We start from the raw sequence: 16450 nt of genomic DNA, 5'->3' as shown, positions 1-16450 counted from the left end.
TCTGAAACAATGGATATGTTATTTGGTTGTTCGTATGGTAAGCACAAAAGCTAGTCTTAGTTATTGTTTGAAATAAAACATCACCTTCATTTAATTATCTCCGTTCTTTCCATTCATGCTTCCTTACCTGCACATGGATGCCCTAGTAGGGTCTGCGGACTCGAGATTTCTGTTTATCCCCGTAATGATTCCTCATAAGCCAGTACTCCAAGACTGGTATCCTGTTCTGAACGTAGGCTTCTACATGATAGTTCTGTGCACTTAGAGCTCAATTTTAGGCTGTCCTGTTATGCTAAGATGCTATCTTCACTGTTGCTGATCTAATTTAATGTTTCACAACCTTGTCATAGGGCACATAGAGTCAAGTATTAGAATTGCAAAAGACAGTGTGATCTTCCAGTACAGGGGTCAACAAACTTTCCATAAAGAGCAAAATAGTAAACATTTTAGGCTTGCGGCCATACACTGTTGCAACTACTCAACTTTGCCATTGTAGTACAAAAGTAGCCATATATCATGCTTAAATGAATGGACATGGCTATCTTTCAATAAAACTTTATTTACGGAAACAGGCAGTGGGCTGGATATGGCCTTTGGGCTATGTTTTGCCAATCCTTGTTCTGGATCATTTCCCTCATTTCAGAGATGAAGGAACTTCCTGTTAGAGAGTGCAGGTAATTTTGTTAACGTCACATGTCATTAGGGTGTGAGAAGAGTCACTTCCAGAATCCACGTCCCTGATGTCCAGATCCAGGGCTAGATCGTTTCTTTTGTTGTTACACTTTTTGTTGAGAGTAGATGAAATAGTAACTTAGTTCTGAAGCGGGCAGAATTGTTACAAGTATAAATTAAAGAATTCACTAAAGTTTTGCTAGTTCTACTTTAATGTTGCCAACATTCTAAATACGATGTTAGAGACTAAATACAATGATCAGTGAACTTTTCTCATTCCAGTATTCCACAGAACCTTTAGAACTTTCATAGAAATTCAGTAAAGATTGCTTATTATGCTAGATGCTCCCAATACTCACACACACTCATCCAACAGGAATGTGTATACATGTTCACCAAAGCTTAGAATGTTCGCTATTCATACGGCCCCGAACTGAAAACTGCCTGAATGCCCACCAACAGTAGAATGGAGAAATAAATCGTGACATAATCACATAACGATATAACTATCGTTAGGGTTAATGTTCTGCAACTACACATGATAATATGTTGAGCAAAATAACCCAGACTTAACAGAAGACACACTGTGCCGTCGGACGTTAGGCTACGCTCGGCTGGAGGGAATGGTGAGAAGGGGCTTCAGGAGGGCTTCTGGGGTGCTATTTCATGCTCTGGGTACTGTTGACTGTTTTCAGTTTGGCAAATTACTTGAGCTGTATACAAGTGCACATGTAAAAATACACATGTATATATTCACGTGTGCTTTTCTGTCCATATTTCATGTGTAAATGAAAGTTAAAGTATTGTGAGTAATATTAACTCCCATTTATCGAGCACTTTTTCTGTGCCAGCACTATGCTCCGCTCCATGTTACAGTTCCTTATACGATGGATCATAGACTTGTAAATCTGGAAGGAACCTCTGGAATGAGAAACCCAGGGTCCAACAAGTGAGGAAACTGCCTACCCCAAGTCACTCAGCAAATTCTAGATGGAACCAGGCCCGGTGCCCCCAGCCTCAGCGCTGTCTCTGCTGTTCTCTGATACTTCCTGTGCTGGATCCTTGCTGTGATCCTCAGAAATTCCTCACTGCTACAGCTTGCTTGCAGAAACACATCCACTTTTGTGTTTTTGATGAGGTGCCTTGGGAGTCAGTGATGGCTATAAGACATATTTGTCTCTCTCTCCCTAACCCTGGTTTATTGAAACAGTCAAAATCTCCCATTGTAGCCTTTGGCTCATAGCTAAAGCTAGTTTCATGCCAGAAATGAAGATATTTACAAGTATTTAAGAAATGAGAGCTGATTTTGAGAAGAGAGTTGAAATTCCAGGAATTTTTCTTTATTGCTAACGTAAGAAATGGCTGTGATATTAGCCGTTTGTGCAACTTTGAGCAAATCACTTTTCTTTTTTTTTCAAGTCTGTATAGTGAAATGGTTAGAAGACTTCTCTCTAAGATCTCTTTCTCCTCCAAGAGTCTGAATCTTCTCTGCATTTGTCTAATAGTCATGGTGGAGGCAACAGACCATCGCAGAAGATGTTGAATTTAGACAGAATAATGCAAATAAAATGCAAATAAAAGCCCAAGACAAATAGAGATGGTAATCCAGACAAAAGGGCAGGTTATATTTTGAAACTCTAATCTTTTACTTACTCTTCATTAAACATCCATTTAACAAAAATTTATTGGGTACGTGGAGCTTTGTGTTTCTCACCTTTTTCATTGGGGTTTAATTTCCTTTTCACAAATCCCCTTGAGTACTAGCAAATATTGTTTAAAGCACTGTGATCGCGTGAGATTGCGCAGGCCGTGTGGGCAGAACGCTGGTCTTCCTGCACAGTGAGGATTTGCTGATTCCTCTATATGTCTGTGTCCTGGTTTCTTTTTAGGTCCCCAAGCAAGAACTATCCTTATGCAATCAAGTTTACCACAGGCTCAGCTGGCTTCAATATGGTAAGTAAGGAATAAAAAGTTCCTTGGTTTGCATAGGGAAACTATTATTTCTTAAATTGGTATGGCCTGATGAGTCCTTAGATTGATGCCGTTGTTTATAGGGGCACGTGCGGACAGTATGCTGAATTTTTCAGTGGGTGATGATGATTACCTCTCTTACTTTCTCCCCTTTTGATTTTGAAAAATACAAAAGCAGAGAGATTAATATAATGAATTCTTAAGAACTCATAATGCAGCGTAAGTAAGTCTCCACTCATGGCTAGTCCTGGCTCTCCCCTCCTCCTTCCTGATTATTTTAAGCCAAATCTCAGTCATTATATTGTTTTCATCTGCAAATATTTCAGCTTGTATTTCCAAAAGAGATAGGGATTTTTTTTTTTTTTTGAGGAAGATTAGCCCTGAGCTAACTACTGCCAGTCCTCCTCTTTTTGCTGAGGAAGACTGGCCCTGAGCTAACATCTGTGCCCATCTTTCTCTACTTTAAATGTGGGATGCCTGCCACAGCATGGTGTGCCAAGCGGCGCCATGTCCGCACCCGGAATCTGAACCGGTGAACCCCAGGACGCCGAAGTGGAACATGTGCACTTAACCACTGCGCCACTGGGCCGGCCCCAGGGATTTTTTTTTGTTTAACATGACTATAATATCTGTAGTTCACCTAAAAATTGTAATAGTAATTCTTATCATTAAGTTTATCAGATAGTGTTGCCTCAGAATTTTTTTATAGTTGATTTGTTCAAATCAGGACTGAAATAAATCTACATTTTGCAACAATTGGTTGATAAATCTTTTTAAGTTTCCTTTAACCTTTAAACTCCCCCTTGTCTTGTTCCTCACTCCTCCCCTCAAAAAACAAAAACCCAGATCATTTGTCCTATAGTTTCTTGTAGTCTAACTTTTGATGATTGCATCCTGTGGTGTTAATTTATTCCTGTATTTCCTGTAGGTTGGTAATTAGATCTAGAGCAAGTTTTCTGCACCTCAGCACCAGTGACATTTTGGGCCCGATGATCTTTGTTGTGGGGGCCGTCCTGTGCGTTATAGGTGGTTTAGTAGCATCTCTGGCCTCGACCTACTAGATGCAAGTAGATCGCCACTGCTAGATGTGACAATCAGAAATGTCTCCAGACATCACCAGATGTCCCTGGGGTACAAAATCAATCATCCCTGATTGACAGCCATTCATCAGATTTGAGTTTGGTTGGTTTTTTTTGCAAGACTGCATCGGAGATGATATTGTATACTTTCATCAGGAGGCATGTAAATGTCTCTTTGTCTATTTTGTATTGATTTTCAAAAGTTGTTGGTAGGCATTGCTAGGTCCTTTGGGTTCCTTATATTTAAATGTTAACCATAATGATTTCTTAAGAGGTATGTAGGTCCTGGCCCCGTGGCCCAGTGGTTACGTTTGAGCGCTCTGCTCCAGTGGCCCAGGGTTTCACCAGTTTGAATCCTGGGCGCAGACATGGCACTGCACATCAGGCCATGCTGAGGTGGCGTCCCACATGCCACAATCAGAAGGACCCACAACTAAAAACACACAACTATGTACTGGAGGGCTTTGAGAGAAAAAGGAAAAATAAAATTAAAAAAAAATTTTTTTTAAAAAGTATGTGTCTCTGGGTTATGCATTATTCATTGATTCTGCCTAGAAAATAAGCCTGGTCTGTAATGAAACTGCTTACATGCTAAGTTCATGATTTGCTGCAGTGGTCATTGATATGGTTGCTTCTTAAGTGGTCAAGCTCCAGTCCTGGTCCCTTCTGCTTTGTATTAAAGGATCAACCTTTTACGAAAGAATAATAATAGGCCAGTTAATAACATCTTACATCTGTGGCGCATCCCGACCGCTTTAAGTCTGGATACGTACCAGTATCCTAGGGCCCTCTGAAATGCCAACTTAAGAGCTAACATTTATAGAGGTTGATTGGCAGTTTATTAGGTTTTTTCATGACACTAGAATATATTGAAATGCTTAAGTTTCTCATTTATAACCTACCCTCTGAAAAAAATACTCGAGACTTCTCCTACTAGAAAGTTATTATATTCTCCTTCTACACAATAAAAAGATATTTTTATTAAATATTTACAGCCATTGTAAATAGGCAAGTAAATAGTCAAGTATGAGGAAAAAAACAAATAAGAATTTCCCCTGCCTTCTAATGGGATCTACCTAGGAGCGGCTAGTGGTGGGACATGGAAAGGAGGAGCAGGCAGGGGTTTTCCCTGTGGCTCTGTTCTCTTTAAAACTGGGAGCCTGGCATCTGGAAAACGCAAAGCTACAGGGGCAGAAAAGAGATCATTGGTTGCCAGGGGCTGGGGCCAAAGGAACGGGTTGACTCAAGATATGGGGGAATTTTGGTGCTGATGAAGCTGTTCTGTATATTGTGGTAGTTACACAACCGAATATGTTCATCAAACCTCGCACAACTGTCCTCTAAAAAGGGTGACTGTTACTCTATGGAAGTTTACCTTTGAAAAACAAAAGAGTTTATGCCACCTGAGGAAATTTCAGATTTAAGAGGAGTTTCTTGATTTGTGACATCAGCAAAGCCAGGTTTCCAATGGAGCATCTGTCCTGTTGGGATTCTGGTGAACAGCCTTGTCCTGCATGCTCTTTTGGTGTCCAGAAGTTAAGTAGAATCACATTGTTGGACTTGCTAGAAAAATCGGTTTACTCTAATTAGCTACTAGGGCAAGTTGATTATGAAGAATGGTGGTAATTGAAACCTGAGATTAAGGAGCAGAAAATATCTTGGCTCTGTGGTTGGCGGCCATAAAGATCCACTTTTGTAGGCATAGGTCAGGAGTTGGCCAGCTAAGCCCAGTGAGCCGAAACTGGCCTGCACCTGTTTTTGCAAATGAAGTTTTATTATAAAAACAACCACACCCATTCATTTATTTGTGTCTATGGCTGCTTTCCTGCTGCAAGGACAGAATTCAGTGTGATAGAGACTGTGTGTCCTGCAAAACTTAAATATTTATTATCTGACCCGATAGTTTGCCAAGCATAGTCTTTAAAGACACTTAGAATATGTGTATGATACGTTTTAAATGGGCTTGCAAGATTTGAGAAGAATATAATTATAATCATGGTTAACGTCTGTTGAATACTGACCACTATCCCAACTATATGGATTTTTTTTTTTTAATTTTTGCAACAGTAGTATGAAATAGGTACTATTTTTATAAACTGAGGCACAGGGAGACCCAACTGGCCTAGAGTCAGAATAAGAAAATAGAACATTTAAATCACTTATGAATAATAACAAGCATGCGTTTTCATGAAACTAGATTACAATTAACTTTTTGTTGAATAGGAATCTTTCTGACATTGATCAAGATGGAAAACTCACAGCAGAAGAATTTATTCTGGCTATGCACCTAATTGATGTAGCTATGTCTGGCCAACCACTGCCACCTGTCCTGCCTCCAGAATACATTCCACCTTCCTTTAGGTAAGGAACATTGGGCTCTTATAAGAAATTGTGTGCTGAGTATGTGGATTACAAACTTGGCTTTGTTAGCTGTGTATCTTATGGTCACTTTTATTGCTGGTGAGTGAATGAAATATCTATGAATTCAAGAAAATCCTCTTATCTAGGTTCTGTGTTAATCTTGGGCCTGTTCTGTTCTTTGAAGTACTTATAGTTTGTTAGTAAAACAATCAAGTAAAACATAAAAAAATTGGTGATTTTTGTACCAATCTGTATAATCAAAGCTCACCAAAAATTTTAGCAAAGTGAACCTGTATCAACTTATACATAGAAAATAAAGCAAGGAGATTCTGCCTGTGACTTCTGTATGTTGGAAAGGTAACAGAATGCTGGCAATGTAGAAATTATTATCAGGAAGATAATTAAAGAAGATTACCCTAGTCTGGAACACAGTCTCAGTGGAGGTGTCGAGAGGGTAGACCAAGGTCCAGCGGGGAGAAAGCCACAGTGACTGGTGTCCTCCACCTCCAGGCTCACATGCGCGCTCCCCGCTCCCCCCCAGACAGCTACGTCTCAAGGCTTTAGCTTAAAGACAAATAGCAGATCTTATAAGTGCAAAGAAGAGTGAAAGAAACACAGATAAGAATTTCTATCGTACTTCCTCAAACGTCAGGAAAGACTGGGGAAAAAATCCCCATAAAAGTAAGAGAAATGAAGCCATCACCGTCAGCATATGCACGGAACAGGAGCAAGCTGAGAGGACTGACTGTGTGGGGAGGAACCCAGAGCTGGGCACTTGGTCCATAAAATCTCACAGCTGCAGGAATCACTACTTGACTCTGGAGGCTGATAAAAAAGCATAAAAAGAAAGATAGGTAAATTGATTTAAAAGAGCAAGGTTAATGGTTTAAAGTGAAATTAATCAGTAAACTAAGTGGTTTGTTGTAAGGATTATGAAGTGTAGACATTTCATGTGTAAAAATGGAGAGACTTTGTAAAGGGAAAGGAGATGCTCCCATTTAGCTGAGCTGTTAATCTTCCTTTGGAGGAATTTAACAATCCATAAAGGGTAGTGGTAGTAACAGCAAACACTTGCTGTGTCCCAGGCAGTGCTCTAGCCATTTGACGATTATTCACTAATTCAATCCTTTGGAATTGCCCTAATTTTGAAGGGGTTCTAACCATTTGAACAAACTTGGCAGTCAGAGTCTGATCATGCTCAAATATTCATTTTCTAAAACCTCTTTATAAATAGAGAGGACCAAATCTTTATCTTTTTCTCGCTATAAATGAAATTTACAGGGCTAGCCCTGTGGCCGAGTGGTTAAGTTTGCCCGCTCTGCTTCAGCAGCCGGGGGTTTGCTGGTTCAGATCCTGGGTGCAGACCTACACACTGCTCATCAAGCCATGCTGTGGCGGCGTCCCACATAGCAGAACTAGTATGACCTACAACTAGGATATACAACTATGTACTGGGACTTTGGGGAGAAAAAAAAAAAAAAAGAAATTTGCTCTATGATATGGAATAATCTTTAAAAATTCTTTTCCATAATTTGCTCCATTGTACCTAGATAGCTTTATGTGAATTTCTTTCTTTTTTCTTTTTTTCCACAATTGCAGAAGAGTTAGATCTGGCAGTGGTATCTCTGTCGTAAGCTCGACATCAGTAGATCAGAGGTTACCAGAGGAACCAGTTTTAGAAGATGAACAGCAACAACTAGAAAAGAAATTACCTGGTAAGGCAGTTTTTATGTTTGAGTTATATCATCTTAGAGATTGTCCATCTCTAAGGCAAAGATGGAGGTAAAAGTAAATTTAGTTTTTGACATTCTTACTGTGTTCCTTTAACAGATCTTAGGAGACACATAATATGCTTTTGTATTTGGATATGTGTAGAAAATTAAGAACACTATGTACTTTGCTAATGCATAGTACACTCTTGTTTTAACTTTTAAGTTGAAATATGGTTATTTACTACTAAACAAAAATTTTATAAATGTTATCTGTAAAACACTCAATTGATAAACTGTTAAGGTGGTTGCTTAATACCACCAGTGCAGAAATATTATGTAAAATTGCCTACTGTTATTTTCTTAGGTTGTTATAAGAGAATTGGAAACTCCTCGGTAACATGAAGCTATTTTAAATTTAATATGGACCTATTTTAAAGAGTCTTCATTTACAGTGATAAATCTGCCATACTATTAAAATATTCTAAAGTGTCTATGAATTATTAGTGATGAAATAATTGGTACTAAGAAACAGTTGTGGAGTCTCTCTGTGTTAAATACTTTGTCAGTGTCATTTTGTTGCATTTAAAGTGCTCGTGGTTAATTGACCTGCTCAGGACACTAGCTCTCCCAATTTCCTCTTTAAATTAAATTACTTTTTGTTCATTGATGAACTCCTTATTGAAGATATTCTTTGTGCGAGGCTACGTGCTGAGTACAGTGAAGATTCTAAACATTGATCCATGGTCCATACCTTCTAGAAGGTTATACTATAATTGAGGATTTAAGACATCCACATAAACAATCATCACAGCATGCGTAAGTGTGATAAATTCCTGAAGGCAGCCTTATAGATGCTCAGCAGAGCTCACTGATGGCTGGTTGGCGTGGACTGGGAAGGAGATGAGGAGTTAGTTCCGTGTGGTAGAGGTCACAGTTGAGTTGAGACTTGAAGATGAATAGAGTCATTACAAGTGGGAGGGAGCAACATTTCAGGTTGATGATAATGGGAATGAAGTCTCAAAGGCACATAAGGACAGGAATCCTTAGAATTTAGAATTTTCTTTTTCTGTTTGTGATAAATATTCATTTAAAGTTCTGAACAGAAAGTGACATCGTCAGAGTTCTTTTTCATGCATTCATTCTTTCAACAGTCATTTATTATGTGGGTCGTATGTACCAGAAATAGGGCCAGATATTGAAATTTAAAAGATGTATAGGCACTTTTTTTAATTGAGGTAAAATTTGCATAACGTAAACTTGATCATTTTAAAGTGTGCAATTCAGGCTGTGTTAGCCAGCCTGGGCCGCCATAATAAAATACTGTAGTCTGGGTGGCTTAAACAGCAGAAATGTTTTTCTCATGGTTCTGGAGATGGGAAAGTCTAAGATTGGGGTGCCACTCAATTCAGTTCCTGGTGAGGGCTCTCTTTCTGGCTTGCAGATAGCTGCCTTCTTGCTGTGTCCTCACCTTTCTTTGGTTTGTGTCCATGGAAAGAGAGAAAGAGCTCTCTCTCTTCCTCTTCTTATAAGGCTCCTAATCTCACCGTGAGGGCCCCATTCTCATGACCTTATCTCAGCCCTAATTACAAAGGCCCCATCTCCAAATACCATCACATTGGGGACCTCGACATATGAGTTCGTGCGGTGGAGTGGGGCACATTTAGTCCATAACAGTGGCATTTAGTACATTTACAGTGTTGTGCAACCATCACCTCTATCTAGTTCTGAAGCGTTTTCGTCACCCCAAAAGAAAACAGCATACCCAGTCACTCTCCATTCTCCTTTCCCCCCCAGCCCCTGGCAGCCACCAGTCTGCTTTCTGTCCCTTTGGATGTACCCATTCTTTATATTTCATATGAATGTATATACAATGGATGACCTTTTATGTCGAGCTTCTTTCACTTAGCGTAATACTTTTGAGATTCATCCACATGTAGCCTGTATCATTACTGCATTCCCTTCTGTGGCTGAGGGGACGTTCAGTTTTAAGGTGGCAGAGTAAAAGGGGATGCTGCCCCCTCTGAAATCACTCAAGGAGCAAGGAGAAGAAGAAAACCGAAACGTGCTCTCCACCTTTGATCTCTAATCCCTGACGACAGTGTGTGAGCAGAGTCTGTCTAAAGCAGTGAAGGCCAGACAGGAATGTGGGAAGAAGCCAAGGAAGGACGCTCATAGCTACAGATCTCGAGACAAAGTGCAAAGTGACAGTTCTTGAAATAGGTCCGGAACAATGGGAATGACGTGCTACACAGGCTGGCCGTGACAGCTTCCCTTGTCTGGGTTGGTTCCAAGGAGAAGCATGTGAGGCAAACACGAAATTGAACAGACACTGCTGAAAACATAGTGAGGGGCGTGGAGGGTGGAATTTAAAAAAAAAAAAGTCAAGTAAATGGTTGTAAACACAATGTTAGCAGGATCAGAGAAAAATGAATGACCTGGGAAATAGGTCTAAAACTCATAATTAGTGTTCCGAAGAAATAAACTGAATAGTGGGTTAGAAGAAAATTATCTACTGAATGTGATCTACATATTGATGAGAGCACAGTTTGTTCTTCAGTGTGAGACACAGGATGCTCACCTTCGTACCTCTGCTTTCAGAAGTTGTCTTGTTTGTTAGAGTCACAGCACATCAGCAGAGTTAGAAGCTAAGGGGAGAGATTCATGGAACAGAAGAGAGAGGGAGTCAGTTGCTGAATCAAGGTCACGTGGAAGGGAAAGGAAAGAGTAACAGAGAAGGAAAGGAGATTGGTGATGATGCAGAACTGCTATAGAAAGATTATTCTAGAAACGGTGTTTGGCATTTTGAATACCACGATATGGTGTTCATCCTGGAGGGGAAAGTATGTAATCAAAGAGATTAGGTGACGGGCATTTCATAGTGCTTATTAATGAGGGCACGAGTGAAGGAAGCTTGGGGCTTCTGGGTTTGCGTTTATAGCACAAATTTCAAAAATGCCGTTGAATTTTTCTTTTGAAAATAGTATGTTGAAAATCATGACTTTTCATGATTGTGCTATTTCTTGTTTTAAAGTAACATTTGAAGACAAGAAGCGTGAGAATTTTGAACGTGGCAACCTGGAACTGGAGAAACGAAGACAAGCTCTCTTGGAGCAGCAGCGCAAAGAGCAAGAGCGCTTGGCACAGCTCGAGCGGGCAGAGCAGGAAAGGAAAGAGCGGGAGCGCCAGGAACAGGAGCGCAAAAGACAGCTGGAGCTGGAGAAGCAACTGGAAAAGCAACGGGAACTAGAGCGTCAGAGGGAGGAGGAGAGGAGGAAAGAAATCGAGAGACGAGAGGTAAGCAGCTGTGCAGCAGCCCCACAGTTAGCGCATGTGCTCCTGCACTCCCCCTTCAGAATTATTCAAGTAATACATTAATACAGTCGTTTTGTCCTTTTACAATTTAGCAGTTTTCGTGTATTCACAAAGTTGTGCAACCGTCACCACTATCTAATTCCAGAACATTTTCATCACCCCAAAAAGAAACTTGTTACCCATTATGTAGTTCCTCCCCATTCCCTATGCCCCACCCCAGCCCTTCACAACCACTAAGGTACTTTCTGTGTCTATAGGTTTGTCTCCTGCACCTTTCATGTAAATGGAATCATGCAGTATGTGGCCTTTTGTGTCTGGCTTTCACTTAGCATAATGTTTTCAGGGTTCATCCAAGTTATAGCATGAATCAATACATTGTTTCTTTTTATGGCTGAATAATATTCCATTGCATGGATATACCACATTTTATTTATCCATTTATCACTTGATGGACATTTGGGTTATTTCTACTTTTGGGCTCTTATGGATAATGTTGCTATGAACATTCATGCATGAGTTTTTGTTAATGTAGTTCTTGTAACAAACCAGTGATATCAGTTAAGTATTTTTTCAGACTTTGTTCCCTGCATTTATATACATATGTAGAAATGTAGAAGTTTATATGATGGAAAGGTTGGGGGTTTAGTGTAAATTTTTTTTTCTAAACCACAGTAATGGTATCATACTAATTACATCTTTCTGCACCTTTTTTTTTCACTTTAAAAAATATGTCTAGGAAATCTTCACTATATTTTATGGAAAGCTTCGTAAATTTGGTGCCATAGCTGGATAGGGGCTAAGCCAATCTCTTGTCGGTCTTTCCAGTTTTAGTATCTTGCTGCTGAAGCAATGCCATGATTCTCTTGTGTGAATGAAATGTATTTTAAAGATGAGGAATTTTTTTAGCAAAAAATAATACTTTGGTTTCATCTCCTAAAAATTGCTTTGGAAAACTTGTAGCCACAACCAGCCTTTTATTCAGGTAGAAACACACAGACACTTAACAGGATTTTAATTTCAGGATGGATTATCGAAAGATAAACAACCTTTCTTTTTTCAATTAAAAACAAAAAAACATTTTGGAGTATTTGTTCAGAATTATTTAATAGGCATTTACATGTGCCAGACATTGGTAGTCCCTGGACATCATGGTGTATAGGTACTGTGCCTGTCCTCCAGGCCCTTACAGTGTAGCTGAAGGACAGGTATGTAAGAAGCAATTACAATAAAAAGTCCCCTGCAGGGGTCAGCCCCATGGCCGAGTGGTTAAGTTCACACTCTCCACTTTGGTGGTCCAGGGTTTCGCCAGTTCGGATCTTGGGCACAGACCTAGCACCACTCATCAGGCCATGCCGAGGCGGCGTCCCACATGCCACAACCAGAAGGACCTACAATTAGGATATACAACTATGTACTGGGGTTGGGGGCGCTTTGGGGAGAAGGAAGAAAAAAGGAAAAAAAAAAAACGATTGGGAACAGATGTTAGTTCAGGTGCCAGTCTTTTAAAAAAAAAAAAAAAAAAAGAGTCCCCATGTCCTCAGACAGGTGCTTTACCTGGCCGCCCTCAGAGTCAGTAGTGAGGAGAGCTGACATTGCCACAGAAATTACAGAACCTTCTGTGGTTAGAGAGGAGATGAATGATTGGGGTGATGGGGGTCACAGACTTTTGAAACTTGAAAAAAATAATAATTTCTTATTTGATGGAAGAAAGTTTTTTTGTTTTTTGTTTTGTTGTTCTGAGGGTTTTGGTTTGATTTTACTAGATGAAAGAAATTTTCCCTGTTCTTTATGAGTCAGTAATAAGGAAGAGCAATTTTATTAAGCACATAAGCATTCTTGAAGGCATGAAGGATTGAATTCCAATGGTGAAATGATCCTGTCTTCATCTCATGTAAATATAATAGCTTTTCTGAATATTCCCTTTTTTCCCATAGATGGAATACAGTTTGTATAAAATTCTTTTGCTTTTTTGTAGTATAAATTCTTGTAATGTTTAATAATATTCCATCCCTAAAAAAAAAGACTTACTATGTGTTACATTTATTAAGAGACATTGTATACTGTAAGTACTGAAAAGTTAATAAATCGTCTGTTCATCTGTGTCACAGGCGGCAAAACGAGAACTTGAAAGGCAGCGACAGCTTGAATGGGAACGGAATCGAAGACAAGAACTGCTAAATCAAAGAAACAAAGAACAAGAGGACATAGTCGTACTGAAAGCAAAGAAAAAGACTTTGGAATTCGAATTAGAAGCCCTAGTGAGTGAAGTTTGATTATGCTTCGGGCGTACACTAACATTGAGCCATTAAAATGCTAATAGTTCTTTTTATTTTCGTTTGTTAAAGAATGATAAAAAGCATCAACTAGAAGGAAAACTTCAAGATATCAGATGTCGATTGACCACCCAAAGGCAAGAAATTGAAAGTACAAACAAATCCAGAGAGTTGAGAATTGCTGAAATCACCCATCTACAACAACAGTTACAGGTGAGAACATGCGTTCCTGAAAAGCTTTTCGGCTTACGTGCTTTCCTCTGATTCATTTCATTCATCTATCCATCCAGCAAGCGTGCAGCATCTCCCATGTGCTAGGTGCTGGGAAGCCGGGATGAAGTAGACAAGGTCCTTGCCTGAAAAGTAGGTTGTGAAGTAACGAACTCAGCACGTTTGCCAAGCACCGCTGTGTGCCAGGCCACGCGCTCTAGTAGGCATGAGGACCCAGCAGTGAACGACAGGGACAAGAGCCCCCTTTGTGGAGCTTACCTTCTATTTGCAGGGCAGACAGACACTAACAAAATAAATCAAGTGTGTCCTCTATTAGACAATGAAAAGTGCTCTGGAGGGGCCGGCCCTGTGCCCCAGTGGTTAAGTTCGTGCACTCCACTTCTGTGGCCCAGGGTTTCATGGGTTCGGATCCTGGGTGTGGCCCTAGCACCACTCATCAAGCCATGCTGAGATGGCATCCCACGTAGCAAACCAGAGGCACTCACAACTAGGATATACAACTATATACTGGGGGGCTTCAGGGAGAAGAAGGAAAAAAGAAAAGATTGGCAAAGGATGTTGGCTCAGGTGCCAATCTTTAATAAGAAAGAAAAAAGAAAAGTGCTCTGGGGTGTGAGCACGGAAGACCTAGAGTGTCCTGGCTGTGATTTAAATAAGGTGGTCAGGACAGGCCTGTCTGTGAGGATGCCATTTGAGCAAAGACCTGAAAGAGATGAGCAGCTAAGCTATGTGGCTATCTGGCAGAGCAAGCTCAAGGTAGGGATCAACAGTGTGAAAGTCGTGGGCTATAGCCGGTCTCTGGAATGCCAGTTATGGAAAGGAGACCACTGTCATTGGAGCAGGTGGGGGCTGGATCATGTGGAACCTGTAATCCACTCATGGGACTTTGGCTTTACTGTGAGAATCACAATAAAGAAGTGCAGGTAAATATTTTAGGGGGAGTATGAGAGATACATGTGTCAAGAATAGTTGGGGACACAATGAAGTACTATAAGCAATTCTACTTTCATTTTATTACCTATCCAAAGTTGGCCACCAAGTTGTTATCATGTCACCTGGTTTGGTTTCATTTATTGAGTTGAGGGAGCGTCAAATTCATGTAGATAGGGTTCTGCATGTCATCATAAAACATGATCACTTTTGAACTTTGTGGCTTTTATCTCAGCTTCTTTTTCTTAGCATGATGACTTTGAGATTTATTCGTATTGTTGAGTGGATCAGTAGTTTGTTCCTTTTCATCACTGAGTAGTATTTCCCTATTTCTCCATTCACCGGTTTATTGACATTTAGGTTCTTTCCTGTTTGGGACTTTTATGGATAAGACTGCGATGAGCATTTATTTACAAGTCTTTATGTGGAAATATGTTTTATTTCTCTTGGTTAAGTTTCAGCAGTGGAATTACTGTGTCATATAAGTACATGCTTAACCCTGTGAGAAACTATCAAACCGATCCAGAGAGGCTGTACCATTTTCCATTCTCACCAGCTGTGTGTGATTGCTTCAATTGTTTCTCTTCCATGCCAACACTTGATATTGTCATTAGTTTTAATTTTACCGTTTCTGGTGGGTGTGTAACAGTATCTCACGTGGCTTTAATTTCTTTTCCCTGAAGACTAGTGATGTTGGGCATCATCTGTGTATTGGCATGTAGCTTTTTGTGTGTGTCTTTTGTGAACAAATTTTTTACTTGTTTTTTATTGAGTTGTTTATCTTATTCTGAAGTCATAAGAGTTCTTTATAGATTCTTGTAACAAGTCCTTTGTCAGATATATGTTTCGTGAATATTTTCAGCCAGTCCGTGGCTTGCCTTTTCATTTTTGTAATGGTGTTTTTTAAAGGGCAGAAATTTTAAATTGATTAAATTCATTTTATTAATTTTTTGTTTTTGTTTTTATGCTTTCTGTGTTTTATCTAAGAGATCTTTGATTGTCCCAAGGTTGCGAGTATTTTCTCTTATGTTTTCTTCTAGGAGTTTAGTAGTTTTATTTGTTTAGGTCTATGATCCGTTTCAAGTTGATTTCGCAAAAGTGTAGGGTAAGGGGTGAGGTTCCTTTTCTTCCATACCAATACCCAGTTGTTCTAGCAACGTTTGTTGAAAACACTGCCCTTTTCCTCCATTGAATTACCTTGGTAGCTTGTTGAAAATCAGTTGACCCTATGTGTGAAGATCTTTTCTGGACGCTATTCTGTTCCGTTGTCCTATGTCAGTCCTTTCACCGGTATCTCCGTTGATAACTTTAGATGTGTAATAATTTTTGAAATCACGTAGTATGAGTTCTTCAATATTTTTCTTTTCAAATTATTTTGGCTCTTTTAGGTCCTTTCCATTTCCACGTGTTTTAGAATTAGCTTGTCAATTTTTACAAAAATACTTACAGTTTTGATTGGAATTCCATTGAATTTATTAATTTGAGAAGAATTGGCATTTAATAATATTGAGTCTTATGGCATATCTCTTGATTTTATTTGGGTTGTTATGTTACAAATTTCTTAGAGTAATGTTTTGTGGTTTTCAGTATACAAGTCTTGTACATAGTTTGTAAACTTTATCCCCAAGTATTTTGTGATTTTTGGTACTATTGTGTATTGCATATTTTAGTTTCAGTGTCAGATTGTTTGATGCCAGCATATAGAAATAGAATATATTTTTATATATTGGCCTTATATCTGCAATATTGCTTAATTCATTTCTTAGTTATAATAGCTTTTTTGTAGTTCCTTAGAGTTTCTACATAGATAAACATACTGTCTGTGAATAAAGACAGCTTTATTTCTTACTTTCCAATCTATGTACCATTTATTTCTTTTTTTAATCTTTTTTTTTTTTTTTTTTGGTGA

The 16450-nt window shown here is 39.3% G+C and overlaps 1 protein-coding gene across 1 annotated transcript in view; it reads left to right on the top strand.

Annotated features, from left to right (window-relative positions):
* LOC124234256 (intersectin-1) overlaps positions 1 to 16450 on the top strand; it is a 204100-nt gene that overhangs the window by 86151 nt on the left and 101499 nt on the right. Inside the window, exons 9-14 of the mRNA XM_046651506.1 lie at positions 2562 to 2625; positions 5946 to 6083; positions 7683 to 7798; positions 10827 to 11089; positions 13216 to 13365; positions 13453 to 13593. Of these exons, the coding sequence (XP_046507462.1) occupies positions 2562 to 2625; positions 5946 to 6083; positions 7683 to 7798; positions 10827 to 11089; positions 13216 to 13365; positions 13453 to 13593 (872 nt within the window). The remainder of the gene's footprint in view (positions 1 to 2561; positions 2626 to 5945; positions 6084 to 7682; positions 7799 to 10826; positions 11090 to 13215; positions 13366 to 13452; positions 13594 to 16450) is intronic.

This window comes from Equus quagga, unplaced genomic scaffold (assembly GCF_021613505.1).
Source record: "Equus quagga isolate Etosha38 unplaced genomic scaffold, UCLA_HA_Equagga_1.0 73442_RagTag, whole genome shotgun sequence".
Classification (NCBI taxonomy): Eukaryota; Metazoa; Chordata; class Mammalia; order Perissodactyla; family Equidae; genus Equus; species Equus quagga.
This window is presented reverse-complemented; position numbering and strand designations above follow the sequence as displayed.